This window comes from Pituophis catenifer, unplaced genomic scaffold (genome assembly GCF_029215685.1).
Source record: "Pituophis catenifer annectens isolate HBS135680 unplaced genomic scaffold, rPitCat1.0.hap2 SCAF_2, whole genome shotgun sequence".
Lineage (NCBI taxonomy): Eukaryota > Metazoa > Chordata > Lepidosauria > Squamata > Colubridae > Pituophis > Pituophis catenifer.
The window spans coordinates 75,401,841-75,420,518 of NW_027256882.1; the positions used below are offsets into that span (position 1 = coordinate 75,401,841).

Consider the following 18,678-nt stretch of genomic DNA (forward strand, 5'->3'; position numbering starts at 1 on the left):
TGAAGCAAGATGGGGCTCCTCTTGCCGTCTTACCTGATATCCAGATCTGCGTTTAAATATTTTTGGGGAGGGCTTATTTTTTGGGGGAGGCTTATTTTAGCGCATGCGCTCAAAAGCCTGATTGGGCTTATTATCAGGGGGTGTCTTATTTTCGGGGAAACAGGAGTACTTTTCCTGAGTCTTCCCTTATATCTTTAAATTCTTAGTTTTAATAATTATGGAAAAGTGTACATAAGAACCCCACGTCCCTCTCATGTACTATGTGATCTCTTTGGAGTGAAGGAATCTGTCTTGTGCTACATTTCACACCTCAGAATACACATATACGGCTTGCTATGCAGATATTATTTCTGTAAAAGAAAAACTTTATACAGAACAATTCTAAGTATGCGTTTATATAAACCTTACTAAAGGATGTTGTTATATAAAATTCAGTGGTGTCTTTTTAAAGAGCAAGGGGGGAATATATTCAAGGATTAGATTTCCTATTTGGGAAATCATTGCAAAGCAATTAAGTATTTGACAACACTGCAATCTCATAAAGCTGAAGAGAAGGATAATTACAGATTCCTTGTTTGAATGTTATAGCAAATACATAAAGTAGAAACATTTTATATGTTAATTTCTTAGAAAAATTAAAAATTGTACTTACCCTACTATAACTATTACAAAATCCAGTAAATTCCATCCATTTCTAACATATGCGTTGGGATGTAATAATAATCCATATGCTACAATCTTCAAAAAGGTTTCAATTGTAAAAATAATCAAGAAGGCATATTCTACTTTTTCCTGCAATACACACATTAAAAAATGAACAAACCAATCATTAATAAATTAAGCATTGAATTATATAATACATTTATGATTTGTCTCTTCTGTTTGAGTATCAATCAAACATTAATAAAAAGAATATTCAGTATGTTCTTTCTTAGCATTCAGAGAACCAGTGAGGCTCAAATACCAGAAACGCATGCACAATCTCAGAGTAAACTTCAAGTAAATGCTTAATTCCTTTTAAACTACTGAAATTGCTCACAAACTTCAATCAGTGATTTCAGACTAATGGTTCCTTAAATCATAATATCATTATATTGTGCAGCTTATTTATTTATTCAATTTGTATAGTTGCCAATCTCAGACTTTTCACTGGGCAACAATGTTATTTCATCTTTATTCCATCTCTGTGTTCCTCAACAGTTAATGATTGTAAACTGTTCCTTTGTAAGTTTAAAACAATCTAAAATGAGTTAAAGCATAATAAAGATTTAATTATAAGCACTCTGCTACTGTAACAGTATTAATGCAAATTGTTTTCCCTATAAACTAATAACATATTGAATGATCAATTGTATATTGCAGTCTTCCCCGACCAGATGCTCAGTGAAGTTGTAGGAGATTTACATTCTCTGTAAGTACTGGTAGGTAATCAAAAAGACATCAATCAGAGACCTTCAGAATGACATTAGGTTGTGTTAAACTTTCTCCAGCTCATCAACCTGGAGCCAGAAAAGCCATCACCTAATATTAAAGCATAATTGGCTGATTGCAAATAATACATTCAGCATAATCTTGCAAAATGACATCACACCGGCATTGCACCACTCTCACGAAAGCTCCACAAACTGGTATTTACAGTCTAGAATTTACGTAAGCTTTCTTTTATTTCGTTTATAGATTTTGGGGTGAGAGTAGGAATTGGGAGAAATCCATTCATTTTTAATGTTTTTCTAACTGGCCAGGAACATGAGAAAGGATGTTAACACAGTAAATGTCACTGAATCTGGAAAGCAATAGGAAGGTGCCAGTGATGAGTTCAGAAAGGAGGAAGAAATGAGAAGAAACCCAGATGAAGCGTTAATAGAAAACCCAGGAATGGTGATGTAAGGAAAGTAACTGACTGGAAAGTATAAAGGCTGTTCTTCTGAAGCACTGGGAGGAGCTGAGATAGGGATTTTGAAAAATCTTGGTTGCACATAAGAAAATACCTCTACATTAAAGCAAGTGTCTGTGTGTCCATGTCTGTGTGTGTGTACCCATCTTACTGATAAGATGATTCTCTGTGTGTGTGTGTAACAATTAAAATCTTAAAAAACTATATAAAAAAACTAGTACCAGGAAGATAGATGGCACAGGGTACAATTTTCTTAACCCATCCACCACCTGCACTATTGAGCACCCCGCTCAGGGACCCAAGTCAACCACAAAAAACAGGTTTTGATCATCTTCAAGAAGGCCAAAAGAGTGGAAGCATTTCTCACCTCCAGTGGTACAATGTTCCAAAGGGCTTTGGCTACAGAAGAAAAAGCTCTTTCACTTTTTTTTTTTATTTGATTTATATGCCGCCCTTCTCTGGAGATTCAGGGCGGCTTACAATGCATTAAGCAATAGTCTTCATACTTTTGTATATTTATACAAAGTCAGCATATTGCCCCCACAATCTGGGTCCTCATTTTACCTACCTTAGAAAGGATGGAAGGCTGAGTCAACCTTGAGCCTGGGGAGATTTGAACTTGCAGTAATTGCAGGCAGCTGATGTTAATAACAGTGCTTGACCTCAACCACTGGAATTTCTTAGCAGACTTGGTCCGCAGCAGGCCCCTTCCACTGGAATGAGTGGAGTGAACAGCAGGCCCCTTCCACTGGGGTGAGAAGGCTACTCAGATACCTGGACCTTATATTTTGCCATTAGAGATTATAGGAGAGGTAGGATAGGCTAGGATAGGTTTAGAATATCAGCAGGAAGGACTTGGAAACCAATAGGGTACCACTAGATTTGATCAACTTGCGCTATTAAATCTCTCCTTAATTTCTCTCAACTGAATCTGGAACAAACATAATGTTCTGAGTTTTTGTTCAGGCAAATCACAACCTACTCAAAACAGTTCAATCAAACTTCTAAGGCACAATTTATTTATTTAACTTTTTAAGGTCTGAAGCAAAACACATTTTCTATCGCATACGTATCTCTATCTCATACCAAAATGGCTTTCTGCGCTCTTATAGTGAGCTAAACTATTAAAATTGGCTCTTTCCATGCTTCAGAATCAATATCATACTTCTTACACTGTTGTCTGTTTGGCAATTTCAGACCCGCTACAGCGTAACCCAAGCTGGAAAAAAGCAGTATTTCTGTTTGCAGCAATAAAGCTTGATAGAATTTATGACTAATGTATTTTCCAATTACAGATAGTCCTCTATTTACAACCATTCATTTTGCAACAGTTGGGGAAAAAAAAACAGCACTGAAAAAAGTGACTTGCAACTGGCCTTTGCACTTATGGCACTTGCGGTTTCCCCATGGTCACATGATCAAAATTCAAGCACTTGGAAATTGGCATGTATTTACGACAGTTGCAGTGTCCCAGAGTCACCTAATCAGCATTTGCAATCTTCCCAGCTGGCTTCTGACAAGCAAACTCAATGGATGATGTCCGATTTACTTAATGATCATAAGATACTAACCATGGTAAAAAAAAAAAAAAGGTCTTAAAATCAGATAAGACTCTCTTAACAACCCCCTTGCTTAGCAATGGAAATTCTTACAATCACCAGGTTTACCTGTATCAGGAATTTACTCCCACCCACTCATCCTTTTTAATTCTCAAACTTCAGCTGACCATGTATTTACTTCTCATGTTCTTGAGAAATGGAAAATATAATATGAAAGTGTATTTACTTCAGTTACTCAGTCAGTTATACTGTTCAAAAGGCTGTGAGTTACACAAACAAAAGTATAGGAAAAGAGGTGCTAATATTGAGACAGTGGTGAAAACCTTATGACAGAGGTGTCAAACTCAAGGCGCGTGGCCAGATCCGGCTCATAGGGTGCTTAGATTTGGCCCGCAAAGCTGCTCTGGAAATAGTGAAGGCCCGGCCCGTGGTGCCCTTGCCAGCGAAAATGGAGCTCGGGAGGGCCACAGAAGAGCGAGCTCCATTTTCGGCTGCAACAGCCTCCTGCAACCCTCTGCCAGCAAAAATGGAGCTGCAGTTTTGGTGGTAGAGGGTTGCAGGAGGCTGTCACAGCCAAAAATGGAGCTCAGGAGCCCGTTTTTGCTTGCAGAGTGCTCGGCCCACCACAGGTGCTCCCAACATGAGTGACATTGAGCTGGTCACACCAGGGGTGGGTTCTACTTACCTTTAATACTGGTTCGCATCGTGACCCCGCGTGCGCTCTTCTGTGCATCCGCAGATGGCCTATGATGATGTCCGGGTCAGTGGGTGGAGCCTGCTGCCAATTTTACTACCGGTTTTACGAACCAGTCCGAACCAAGGGCAACCCACCACTGGGTCACACCCACCCTGGCCATGCCCACCCTGGTCCCCCAATGTCAAACCTGATGTTTGAATAGAATAGTGGCTGTATTTAAACATGTTAAACATGGTTATTGAATTAATACAGAGATCCCCAACCCTTGGGCTGTAGATTGACACCAGTCCACGGCACGCCAGGAATCGGGCCATGCAAGCAACAAAGCCCTATCCCTGCATCCCATGTGGGATCCAGGCAGTGCATGAAACCACACACACACACACACACACACACACACACACACACAGAGCCCACGGAAAAACTCGTCCCTGGGGAACCACTGATATAATACATTAAATGATCAAAAAGAAGCAAGATTCAAACTATATTTGACATGTACTGTGAATGTGACTTATATATTTTTACTGAGAGTTGTGTTGTATGATTCCAGTCCATAAGTCATTGGTTCGAAAAAAGATACCTAATCACAACCCTATTTTAAAAAATTAAGTCTCATTAGTATTAAACGGTATGTGTCTCATTCCCTTAAAAAAAAAAGTTAACTTTTTCCTAATATTTTTAGTAATACAAAAATCAGTGAAGAAATTATTTGTTCCATGTATTAAAGTACTGGGAATATTAGACCAGATTATGGCCCATGGTTAGGATTTTATTTGTTTTGATTTGAAGTTACTCTTGCTTTGTTATTTTGTTCTTGTTTACTTTGTCCTTCTCTAGAGATATGAATGAGAATAAATCCTTAGAGGGCAGATTCTACAAAGCCAATGGGTAGAAGTAGAATGGTGGAGGCAGATAAAGTATTACTGGAGAAGACAATGTTCCCTTTCCCTACTGCTGGTTCTACAGCTGTTGATGGCAATCCTTCACTGCAGATTAAAGAGATAAGGTCTCAAGTTAAACTTGATTCCTGCTGACTTCATTGTCGCATATCCATGTCGTTTTCTAGGATGAGAACAGAACTGATTTATTACTGACTTCTGAGATTTTTTAAAAATTCAGTTTATTCTCCCCATCAAAAGATTAACTGGACCCAACCCTGAGGTGGCTCCAGAAAAGCCCAGAAGGATGGCTTATTTCTTATTGGTCAAAACAAAGGCTATGTTGCCATATTACCTATCTTGCTGCTCAGATAGATTTTCTGTGCTCCAGCAAGACTTTAATAGCTGCCCCAAGTAATATCAAGTTCCACAACTTACTTAATTTTATTCATCCCTTAATACACTTTTGAACATCATTGTTGATATGACTCAGAGGACTCACTACTCTTTAATCTGACTATGAAGCAGTAAGTAACTCAAAGAAAAAAAGTTAGGCTATTGCTTAACGCATTGTAAGCCACCCTGAGTCTCCGGAGAAGGGCGGCATATAAATCAAACTAACCAACCAACCAACGAACGAACGAACGAACGAACGAACGAACGAACGAACGAACGAATGAATGAATGAATGATGGAGGAAATTTGAGAAAATGTCTACCGGATAGTGACTAGACCAGCGGATTTGATAATCTCAAATAAAGTGTATCTGTCATAATTCCATTGGCACTCAGTAATCTAACAGAACTATTTCCTGTTCTAAAATATTCATTAGAAGAAAAATCAGTGAAAATTGAGGAAGTCAACTTGCTTGTCTGCTATGAAATTCCTACGAGAAATTTTGTAGATGAAGTTGCATTAATGTATGTATGTATGTGTGTATGTATGTATCTATGTATCTATGTTTCATATTATCCAGACTTAGAAGCATGAAATAAATCATGTGTACAACTATTTTTTGGGTGTTCTGGGAGATTAAGGCAGCCTCTGTAAATCTAGCAAATTAATCCATGCTTAGATTGAAGCATATAATTGCAGCTAGAATTCCCAATTTGTATCCTGCTTACTAATGCTGGTGGAGTTGAATGCAAAGCACGTAATGATAGCCAGATACATGGATTAGTAGTAAGAACACCAAAAGAACACCAGACAGGGACAAAAATTGAGGCATGCAAGCAGAGTCCTGCTAAATCTTTAAGAACGGCTGTTATGTGGCACCACTAGCTGCAGAACAGCTAATTGGCATACTAAGCATGGAAGCTCACCTCTGCTGTCAAGCAGCTCACAAAATTCCAGAAAATTTAATGAGTGAGCCAGTTCCAGCATACCACTACATGTACGTGAATTGTCAGAATGTGAGTTTAGAGAATAGGGTTATGAGAATGATGATGTTTCAAAGAAGCAGTTATTGGAATTCTGAGTTGTCTGATATAACAAACTCATTGCATTTAAAAGTAAAAAATGAAGCATAAAAAAATAAGTTAAGCTAAACAAAGGAGGTTTGTTGTTTGGCTCTATCAAACACTAACAAAAATTCTATTTATTGGTCATGTTTCAGTAGACCCTTATAGTTGAGAAAGCAACTAATTATAAGGCATGCATCTTTTCTCAATTACTTTTCAGACAAAATTTAAAATATTGGCGAAAACGTTTAAAGCCTTAAAGCAGGGGTTCAAGGCCCGCAGGCTGGATCCGACCCATGGGGTGCTTAAATCCGGCCCGTGGGGCCAGGCTGAAAATATCAAAGGACCAGCCTGCGGTGCCTCTGGTGGCTAAAACTGGCTGCGTGGGGGGGGGGGGCAGTACACTTAGTTTTCACCCACCATGGCTTCCTGCAGCATTCTGCCGGCCGAAAACAGGCCGAAAAACGGCCTGCAGAGTGCTGCAGGAGGCCATGGAGGGTGAAAATGAGGCACAGGGGGGCTGCACACAGGGGGGCTGCACATTCTGGGGGGCCCCACTGCCCCCTTGCAGAGAGCTACAATGCTGATCCAGCCCTCAAAGAAATCCAGTTTGAGATCCCTGCCTTAAAGGAATACGTCCAACAAATTTCCTAGTTCATTAATACTTTGTTGGCCTATATTTTCTGCCATATTCTTTCACCAATGTGAACAATATATATTGTTACAAATGTCCTGAATACTTGTGTTTATGGTATCTTCAAAGAGTACTTTTTGCATCTTCTCTGAAGATTCAGCTACAATAAATGATACAAATATGCACGGACACAACTACACCAACCAATTTCTTGAAAAAAGCAACATTTAGTTAAAAATATAAAGTATTTTCTGGGGTTACCAAAAATAATCTATATTGTGCACAACAGGAGCAAGCAGTATCCTAAGAGATCCTGAACAAATACCTAAATTTACCAGAGAAGATCATGAAAAACAAAAAACAAAACCCAGCACTAGTTGTTTTTTTTAACACACCACGGTTAATTTCTTATACCAATCCAAGAATGTTATTAACGTAACCTAACCTAACCTAACCTAACCTAACCTAACCTAGCCTAGCCTAGCCTAGCCTAGCCTAGCCTAGCCTAGCCTAGCCTAGCCAAACCAAACCAAACCAAACCAAACCAAACTAAATCTTTATTTTGGTCATAGATCAGCATACGTTACTAACCTAATTCCATAGAGAAACTGTTGTAATGCCAATGTCAAAAAACTGTCAGAAGATATTAGAACTTCATTTTCATAGTAGAGGACTGGGTTTGGTTCCCTCTTACAAGGAAATCAGCTTAGCAGAAACTAAATTCTCAGAAATCTTTGTTTCCCAGGCAGATGGTATATATTAATCATCATTTATCTATGTATTTCCAAAATCATCAGTAAAAATATGCAAAGCTGTTACTACATGAAATAAGCACTGAAAGTATGTTAAGATGTCTTTACAAAAATGGTTTTGAAATAAAATATGCATAGCTTGCAAGTCTTTCCTCTCCTACGTATATTTGCTGTATAGCCATCTTAGAGCAGTTCTAATTTGTCTTTTAAAAAAAATATAAATCAGTTGTGTGCACAGAATACTAATTTTGAAAATCCATAAATGAAGATAGGAAAATCTTCTGAGATATGAAGCATCTTTATGAGACAAATCAAGATTATAATGAAGGAAGTGGCTAACAAAACTTTCTCATGCTGCAAAACAAATTACAAATGAAATAACTCAGAGGAAGGTTTTATAATTAAGATTTATTTTAAAAATATGCTTTCTAAATCAGACCACTGTGTATTGGGCATTTCAGAATCCATCTATGAGCCACGGTGATGCAGTGGTTAGAGTGCAGTACTATAGGCTACTTCTGCTGATTGCCGGCTGCCTGCAATTTGGCAGTTCAGATCTCACCAGGCTCACCAAGGTTGACTCAGCCTTCCATCCTTCCGAGGTGGGTAAAATGAGGACCCAAATTGTTGGGCAGCAATATGCTGACTGTGTAAACCGCTTAGAGAGGGCTTTAAAATACTGTAAAGCGGTATATAAGTCTAAGTGCTATTGCTATTTTGTCTATCATTCCATTCTATGCAGTGGTGGGTTGCTACCGGATCGCCCCGGTAATAGCGGCAGCGGAAGGCTCCGCCCACCCACCCAGACGTCTCTGCGCAGAAGCGCCATGCGAGTGCCCACAAGCGAATCAGTAGCGGACAAAATTGAAACCCACTACTGATTCTACGGGAATATTGTACTTCTTCCTTTAGAAAATGGGTAGGCTTATGGGTGGAAAATAATCAAGGAGAGAAACAACGTAGAACTAAGGAGAAATTTCCTGACAGTTTGAACAATTAATCAGTGAAACAAGTGAAACTTGCCTCCATAAGTTGTGAATGCTCCAACACTGGACGTTTTTAAGAAGAGATTGGATAACCATTTGTCTGAAGTGCTATAGAGTTTCCTCACTAAGCAGGGGGTTGGACTAGAAGGCCTCCAAGGTCCCTTCCAACTCTTCTATTCTATTCTAAATACTTTTTCTCTTGTTTAGATAATTTTACTGCTGTATGTTACTATATAAATTACAAACTACTTTTACACTTTATACAGCAAAAGCAATATGATTGGAACCAATAACCCAGAGACATAATGGTTCTCCTTCACCAGATGACTTCAAGAAGAGGCTCAACATATGTGACAGTTTATGAGGAGGCTGGGAATAGAAGGGGACTTAGATATAAATGATCAAACGATAATGAGCAAGTCAAGTGATAATTTATCTCATGAACAGCAATTTAGCATGGGTAAAAAAAAAATCTAGGAATAAGCATTTCAAAGCATCCAAAGAAATTTCTTTAGTTAGCTAATTATGAAGGATGGTAGGAAATTCCTGTTATACTTTCCAGATTTCAAATAGATTCCAAACTAACATTAAATTTACCTAGCTGAAATCTGTGTAGTTGTTGCTTCTTGATCTTACTTAACTTTGAGAGATCATTGGGAGCAGGAGATATCAGTGGGTCATCAACTGAAGATGCTTTAATTTGGATTTTTATACTGAGAGATTAGATTTAAAGATTTTTAAAAGCCCCACTTCTGTAATTCTGTATACTGAATTTTATAGGCACCAAAGCACAGTGTTTACTGCTATCGATAGCCTCCCACCGGCCAATAAGCTCCCACAGAGAGGGACTCCTTAGGGTGCCGTCAGTCAAACAATGTCGACTGGCGATCCCCAGGGGGAGAGCCTTCTCTGTGGGGGCACCTGCCCTCTGGAATGAATTGCCCCCGGAGATACGGATGATCCCTGACCTATACGCCTTTCACCATGCCCTCAAGACGTTATTGTTCCAACAAGCTGGGCTGGCCTAAACATGAATTTTAATGGCTGTTTTAATTTTTTAATTATATCGGGGCCAAATTATTTAACATATTGTTAAATTGCTTTTAAATTTTTTGTATATGTGTGTTTTAGTGTTGGCTGTGCACCGCCCTGAGTCCTTCGGGAGAAGGATGGTATAAATTTTTTTAAAAAATAAATAAATAAATAAAAAATATTTTCAAATCAGGACCTTACTCCTACCCCACTGCTGTTGTCTTCACAGTGCTGCTCAGTAAAACTCTTTGGAGTAGGGAATCAAGTATTAGAAGTAACTTGTTTACAAAAGCTTGGTTAAAAAGACCAACATTTTAGAATGCCCAATTTTACAAACGAAGAGAAATATGCCGTGGGCAGAAAAACTTAAAGCAAAAGGAATATAGCTAGCTGGAAATTGTTGAAAGAAAAATGAGGATAGTTCTGTTTGGACCTTATTATACCAATGAGAAAGAAAACTAGGAGATATCTAAAGGAGCCAATGTAGTTGAACAAACATTTTGGAAAGGAGTTCAGACTAAAGTTCATTGGAAGAGGGATCTAACAATCAACTAATTCTATAAAACTTCAACACAGTCATGTAAGAATGAGATCAGGGTGACAAAGGTGGAAAATGAGGTAAAGCTACTAAGAAAGGGAAAATCTAGAAAGAACAGTTTCTTCAAAGATGACAACAACAAACAGAAGATAAAGGAGGTGGAGATCACACTATTAACTCCAAATGGAGAAATGACAAATGACCGGGGGGGGGGGGAACAGAAAATCAACTCCTCTCTCTTTACCTCAATTTACCTTGATATGCTTTGTGTATCAAAGACTAGAAAATAACAACGGGAAGGAGTAGGTCAGGAAGAATGTGATAAAGGATATGTTAGCTTTTTTATTTATCTCCCATTTTAATTGTTTTATTAATAACTCAAGACAGTCAACATATCTAGTACTCATTCCTTCTCCTATTTTCTTCACAACAACTCTGTGAGGTGAGTTGGACTGAGAGAAACTGACTGATCCAAAGTCACCCAGCCAGCTTTCATGCCTAAGAAGGGACTAGAACTCACAGTCTCCTGGTTTCTAGCCTAAACCACTAGACCAAACTGACTCTTCTCCAAGCTCCTAGATTCTGATGAAATACACTCCAGAATCCTGAAGGAATGGTGAAAGAGCCCTCAGGAACTTACTTAGTTCCATCAGAAGAGTCTTGGAGAGCTGAAGAAATACCAGAGGACTAGAGACGGGGAAATGTCAAGAAAGGAAAATAACAAGGATTCCAGTAGTTATTGCCCAGGGATCTTAACATCAACACCTTGCAAGATGTTGTGGCAACAAACATCTTAAAGCTTTTTGTGAGCTTTTTGTAGACAATGCCCCAATTGCTCAGCGTAGCTTTTTCAAAAATAGGTCATATGAAACAAACCTCATCTCCTTCTTTGACAAAATAACTACTTTAGCAGACAAGGGAAATGCTGCGGACACAATTTTCCTCAATTTCAGCAAAACCTTTTAACATGACATTCTCACTGTAAAACTGTTGAAATGTCTGTGAAGAGTAAGGAAGATGACCTTGAGATATACAGGAAGTCTTGTCTAGCCAAAAAGGGGCTGAAGGATTTTTCAAGTGAAACACTATGAGATAACATTTGGAAGTGGCTCGGGCAGATGCCTCCCTAATTCACTGAACTATAAAAAGGAGGGAAATGTACAGCATCATAAAACTGCCAAGATTCTGTTACTATAATTAGTCTCAATAAAAGGAGCCTTAGCCTTGGTGTGGCATTGATTTCCTGGTCTGGTCTACCTAGTGCGGCTGACAATGTGGTTGGAATGGCACCACATTTAAGTGGCCCAGAACTGGCTGACTAACTGCACTCACAGAGTGAGCAGTAAGAGCCTTGGTGGCGCAGCAGACTAAAGCACTGTTAAGTAACACCAGCTGCCTGCAATTACTGCGAGTTCAAATCTCACCAGGCTCAAGGTTGACTCAGCCTTCCATCCTTCTGAGGTAGGTAAAATGAGGACCCGGATTGTGGGAGCAATAAGCTGACTTTGTATAAAAAAGAACACCGCTTGGGGGGGGGGGCGAAAGCCCTACTAAGCAGGTATATACAAAAGTATGAAGGCTATTGCTTAACGCATTGTAAGCCACCCTGAGTCTCCGGAAAAGGACGGCATATAAATCGAACCAATCAATCAATCAATCAATCAATCAATCAATCAATAATCTACTTTAATCAGTAACCAGTGGAATCCTGCAGGAATCTGTCTTGGGGTCAGTATTATTCAAATTTTTTAGCAAGATCTGGACAATGTGAGCGAAGGTGCATATTAAATTTGGAGACTAAATAAAATGGGGGGGGGCGTGTTGGACAACACCCAGGATGACAGTATGAGACTAGTTTAATCTGGACAGGTTAGAAGATGGGGCTGAATGGAACAAGATGTTCTTCTGCAGGGAGAAATGTAACATATTTCATCACCGCCCTGAGTCCTAATTGGAGAAGGGTGGTATAGAAATTGAAATTGAAACAAACAAACAAACAAACAAATAAATAAATAAATAAACATATTACATCTAGGGAGGAAAAATATAAGGCAGATATACAAGATATGGGATTCATGGCATGAAAGTCCTTTATCGGAAAATGACTAGAGTAACTGCTACAGCTACACTGTAGACACAAACAAATAAGTGAGCAGTGTAAGTCAGATGCCCCCTTTGGGCTGCATTAGAAGAAGCAGTCCATCAAAGGCATGGGTATTCCTCTCTACTCTGCACTGATGAGACCACGCATGGATTCTATGATCAAGTTTGGACAAACTTGCAGCTACCCAAATTTCATTTTAAAATAAAGATTCCCCCCTCCCCCCCCCCCCGGATAGCAAGATCTGTACAACAGTGGAAATAGCCTCTCTTTGGAGATTGTGGTTTCTCCATCTCTGGAGGTTTTTAACCATTCCAGCTTCACAATTCTATGATTCTAGAAATGTGCTATACTATAAGTAATACATTTAGAGATAAAATAATTCACTGGATTATACTTTTTAAACAAGATTTTAAATATAGAATATTATGATGTCACTCGGTCAAATCCCTCCTCTTATCTCTTATGCTACAGGACAGTGAGAATGTGGCACAATCAAATTAAGTGAGTCTCTTTGGACCAAGATTTAGTCATAAATAATGTGGTTCAAAGTACAGAGTTTGGTATCTACCTCTGCCTAAAGGCTCTAAGGGATGACACTTAGGGAATTGATCATGCAACACCAGATATGCCACCAGGCTTACTCTCTGAGGATTTGATTTACTTGATTGCTTGTAAAAGATGTGAAGTAACAAAATGAAAACAATGTTGAGGTTTCCCAGATGATTTGAGACCTGCTTATCTGGCCCATTTAGTGTATGGGCAACAATTCCAAAGATTTATAGTTATGCACTAATTTGTGACATTCACAGCTGTCTATCTTTCCCTTGCCTATACGAGATAATAAATCTGTTGTTGTTCATGTTGTGATATATGCAACAAGACATTCACAGCTAGCAGGTGCTTCTGCATTCTCATTTTGGGCAGGCTTGGTTGAGCAGGCCTGTTTTACATCTCCAAATGATGGAACTGCTAGCCTGACTATCTTAATATCTCATAGAGGATCTAACGAAGGAAAGTCAGTTTCATTTTTATTTTATTTTTTGCATTTTTATTTGTCAGTTAATTCAAACACATCTAATATATTAATTATAATTGTTTCATTCCTATTGCATTTCAAGAAGAAAATCCTCCAAGGTATTTTTTTTTCTTGACAGGTCAGTGTAACAAAATATTCAAAGTAAGAATGATGGTATACTAATATTGATAAATATTTTCTGTACACGGTTCAAAGCCAATGTTATGTTTATAACATTTGTTTAACTAAAAAGGGAGACAGATTTTTAAAAATCAAAGTTTTGAATTACACAAAGAAAAAGAATGACATGAAGGCCATACATAGTTTTTTTTTCTTAGATTGGTGATCCATACTGTGCTATAATACAAGCCACACTTTTTCCAGTAAGAAATTCATTTCTAGTGCCATGGCCAAACCACAATCACTATGACATATAATTAGTTTAACATTTTAAAAATGGAAAGCACGCTTCTTTATTTTAACCTGTATTTTATACATAGCATGTGCTTAGTTCCTATTTTAAAAAAGTTTGGGGTATAATATATAGTATTCATAATTTACTAATTCTTGACAAATTCTTGACAAAATAGAATATGGGTAGAGGATTATTCTACTACCAGATAGATTGACAATTGGTTAGACAATTCATCTAGCCCATGATCCTTAATAGCTCTACTGTATGTCATCCATGGAATGATTTATCCAGTGGAGAACTCAAGGATGTCCAAGGCCCTATGCTCTTCAACATTTTCATGTGTGATTGAGAGAATGGATAAGACTTAGAGCAACTTTTAACGGCCTCACCAACAGTTCCGAAACAGCTAAAAACTCGCCATGCAAAGATTGTCGGTCATATCTTAGCTTAGTCCCATTACCTTGCTCATACACATTAAACACACCTTCCCTACCATGAGGCCTATATCCCTTAAACCCCTCCAAAAACTTTTCACCTGTGAAAGTCAATGCAGGTGCCGCCATCAAAACTGCAGATAACACAAGCTTTGGAAAGTGTTATTTTTTAAGTTTAAAACTTAGACTTGAATATTGGGAACTATTAAATACAGTTCCATGAAAGTTGCATGAAATGTAAAAGTTCTGTTTAGTTGCACAAAATGTAAAAGTTCTGTACATAGATAAGAAAAATCAAAATGCAGCTATAGGATAGGTGGTACCCAGCTCAACAATAGTACTTGTAAGATGCATCTGGGCATCCTGGTGCACCAAAGATTAAACACAAACCATTAGTGCACTGCAACTGCTAAAGTGTTAATTAAATCTATAGACAGATATATAGTACAAAGATCACAAGAAATGATAGTTCTAACTATGTTAATCTGCTGCTGCAAGATTGCACCTGGAGTACTGTGTCAGGTCTGACTAGACTTTTTGCTTAGTTGTACTAGCCAAAACAATCAATAATATCAAGTTTTTCTTCTTGGAACTAATGAGTTGGAACAGTGTTTCTCAACTTTAGCACCTTTAAGAAGGGTGAACTTCAACTCCCAGGGTTCTCTAGTTAGCATGCTTCCATGGAAATTCTGGGAGTTGGTTCATAGATTTTAAAGTTGCCTAGATTGAGATAGTCTAGGAAGGCAGGTCAAACTGGTGGCCCGCGGGCCGGATGCGTCTCGCACAGGCCACGTCCACCCCAGCTCCGCAAAGGAAAAAATGTCATGATAGGTCATAATACGTCATGTGACGTGACTGAATTTGATACCCGTGGTCTAGGATAAACTATCAATATTCAATACAAACAATTAAAGTTATAAATACATTTAAACAAAGAATTTTGATTTATATTGTATATTGTGTACTTTTACTATTAATCCACATAAATAGATCTGCTATGTGTTAGGATTGTCAGAATTCCCCTAAAGAGTTAAATGTTATCCAGAGTGAATTCAAACTATACTGTCAGTTGTGATTGTGTTCGCCTTTTTCTCAATTCAACTTTCTTTTTGCAATTAGTAGTATCTTCGGACAGCATTTTCTGAAAAAGCAACAATATATGTTAAAAATGATTGCTGCTTTGTTTCTCTTTGCTTCTTTTTTAATGAAGATATGAAGATAAGTTGAAGGGTGAATTTTACTTGTATTTTAAATATTTATCACAGTATGAAAGAGATGGCATCATAACAGAAATGAAAGGTTGACTTTTGCCTTGAGTATCTTTTATTCTTCACTGAAAGCTTCCAGCTGGAAACTGAAGCATAACAATTGGGGCTGTAATGAAAAGTAGTGACATTCTAACAACTGTTTCCGTCAAGTAGTAAATGTTGTGATGAAAGCTATTTAGAATTAAATGGCTATTCAATTAATAGACAAATTAAGGGAGGAATTGATTTTGAATAGGGTACTAGGAAGTAATCCACACTAAATGGCATGGTCTGACTTTTAGGAGAGCTTCAGAACTACTTCTTTGGTTTATACTGCTACTGATAGGGATAGCTTTTGGAAACACAAATTATAAACCTGCTCTTTCACTCAGATCAGCAGGGAAGGCCCTCTTGAAAAAAAGCATCTGTCAGTTTGGACTGAAGGAAAGGACTACGCTGCTTAAAGAGATTACAATTAGCTCTGCCCTCCCAGTTTTTAAGTGGTTGGTGAAAACATGTATTTGCTTTTCCAACTTTCTATAAAATTCTCTGCTCTCAGTTACATAATTTTTGCTGTAGAACAGGGGGTGTCAAACTTGATTTTATTGAGGGCCGCATCAGGGTTGTGTTTGACGTTGGAGGCCCGGGGTGGGCGTGGCCCAGAGTGGGCGTGGCCAGCTTCATATCACTGGTGTTGGGGGTGCCTGTGTTGGCCTGAGTGCTCTGCCAGCAAAAATGGGCTCCTAAGCTCCATTTTGGCTATGATGGCTCCTGCAACCCTCTGCCAGCAAAACCGGAGCTTGGGAGTGCTGCCCTTGGCCCTCGTGAGCTCTGTTTTCGGCTGTGATGGCTCCTGCAACCCTCTGCCAGCAAAAATGAAGCTTGGGAGTGTCGCACACAGCCCTCCCGAACTCTGTTTTTGCTGGCAGAGGCACTGCAGGCTGGTCCTTCACAGTTCCCAGGGTGGCCCTGTGGGCCAGATCTAAGCAGCCAATGGGCCAGATCCAGCCCCCAGGCCTTGAGTTTTATACCCCTGCTGTAGAGCTAGTATTCTGGGCAAAGGACTGAATAGTATTAGTTCAAAAAGATAATGTACACGATTGTAATGTGAAACACATTATATGTTACAAATAAAACAAGCAAAAATAAAACAGGACATGGCTTCAGACACATACTTTCATATATAAATTTATTTTATGACCCTGTAATCCCTTAATTCAGGACAGAGTCAGGGCGACTGGATGGAGCTGAGTATTTGCTGGCCGGATGCCTTTCCTGACACCACAGTTTGCAGCATGTATAAAGGTAAAGGTTCCCTTCGCACATATGTGCTAGTGATTCTCGACTCTAGGGGGCAGTGCTCATCTCCGTTTCAAAGCCGAACAGCCAGCGCTGTCCCAAGACGTCTCCGTTGACATGTGGCCAGCATAATTAAACGCCAAAGGCACACGGAACGCTGTTACCTTCCCACCAAAGGTGGTCCCTATTTTTCTACTTCCATTTTTTATGTGCTTTCGAACTGCTACCATGTTTTCCCGAAAATAAAACCCTGTCTTTTATTTTTTTGAACCCTGAAATAAATGCTTGGCCTTATTGCCATGCGCTCAAAAGCCCGATTGGGCTTATTATCAGGAGATATCTTATTTTGGGGGAAACAGGGTAGGTTGGCAGAAGCTGAGACAAATAATGAGAGCCCATCCTGTTACGCGGCACTAGGGATTCGAACCGTTTAACTGCCGACCTTTCGATCAACAAGCTCAGCATCTTAACCACTGAACCACCACATCCCTTAACGTGGTGTATGCCTTCCCTCAAAAAATGTATGTATGCCTCCCCTCAAAAAATGAGGGAAGGTAATTTTTAATTATTATCTATATACATTACAGAAAAATTATTATGGTTGGTACACAGTCAATCAGATGTTTAGCCTAGATTTGGCATCTTTGTCTACCTATTGAGTTCTTCCCAAGGACATGGGATAAGCAGATGTTGTTGTTTAATAGTATTAAAGGTATGATTGCAGGATGTAAGCTGTTCCACGTAAAGCTGATTTTTGCAATTGATTAGTGGTGATTTTGTCATTGCCGATGGTATTTCCTCCAGGTATTTTGGAAGTGTACTCAAGGTTCCTCTTACTATTGGTACTATTTTTGCTTTCTTTTGTCACAATGATTCTACTTCTATTTGCAGGTCTTTGTATTTTATGATTTTCCTTCAGTTCTTTTTCTATTTTGCTGACTCCAGGTACTGCTTTTTCTACTATCCAGGCATTTTTGTCTATTACTTTATTATTATTGTTGTTGTTGTTATTGTTGTATTATTATTCAGAACATCAACATTTAAATATTTTCTATTTTAAAACACGGCTAAATTTTTGACCCATCAAATACCAGAATGCAAAGGATATATCTTCCAAAGCATTTGCAAAATAAACCTCAGACTCACAGGAAAAAAAATAGAGGCTTCTGTATTATTTCTGGTGCAGAGGTACTAGTAGACTTAAAAGAAAACCACAGAAAAAAACCTGCTTGTTAAAAAGACAGATGCGGATCAAACTCCATCTACGAATGACTGAAAACAAGCACTTTATTTGCCCTTCCTCACATATTTATGCTTGAAGCTGTTCAGTAATCTTCTGTATCTGGGTGGCAATTTTCATTGCCAATGGTGAACTTCTAAATCAAAAAGCAGATTTAGAAGGATAATTTGTATTACGATTTCGAGTTAGGATTGTCCTTCCCATGCATCCCAGATGTCACTTTATGACATTACTACGCAACATTAAATTATATTATTGAACGTCATAGGAAATTCAACTGGTTCAAATATGCTAGTCTTATTTCACATAATTCTTATACTTATAGATCCCTTCCACATCATCTTTATTTTTACCCCTCAAGACTTCAGGAACAGTTTAAAGTTGACATGCATTTGTCCGCACTGCAGTTAGCTGACCATGAAAAGTTGGGAACTCTGCAAACCAAGTGGGGCACCTGCCAACTGATGAGTTGCAGTTAAAAATGGTACCAA

At 38.6% G+C, this 18,678-nt stretch overlaps 1 protein-coding gene across 2 annotated transcripts in view; it reads right to left on the reverse strand.

Moving 5' to 3' along the window:
- Positions 1-18,678, reverse strand: part of CACNA1D (calcium voltage-gated channel subunit alpha1 D) — a 225,277-nt gene that overhangs the window by 140,576 nt on the left and 66,023 nt on the right. For both annotated transcript variants that reach the window (XM_070936968.1, XM_070936969.1), the window contains exon 3: positions 653-792. In XM_070936968.1, the coding sequence (XP_070793069.1) occupies positions 653-792 (140 nt within the window). The remainder of the gene's footprint in view (positions 1-652; positions 793-18,678) is intronic.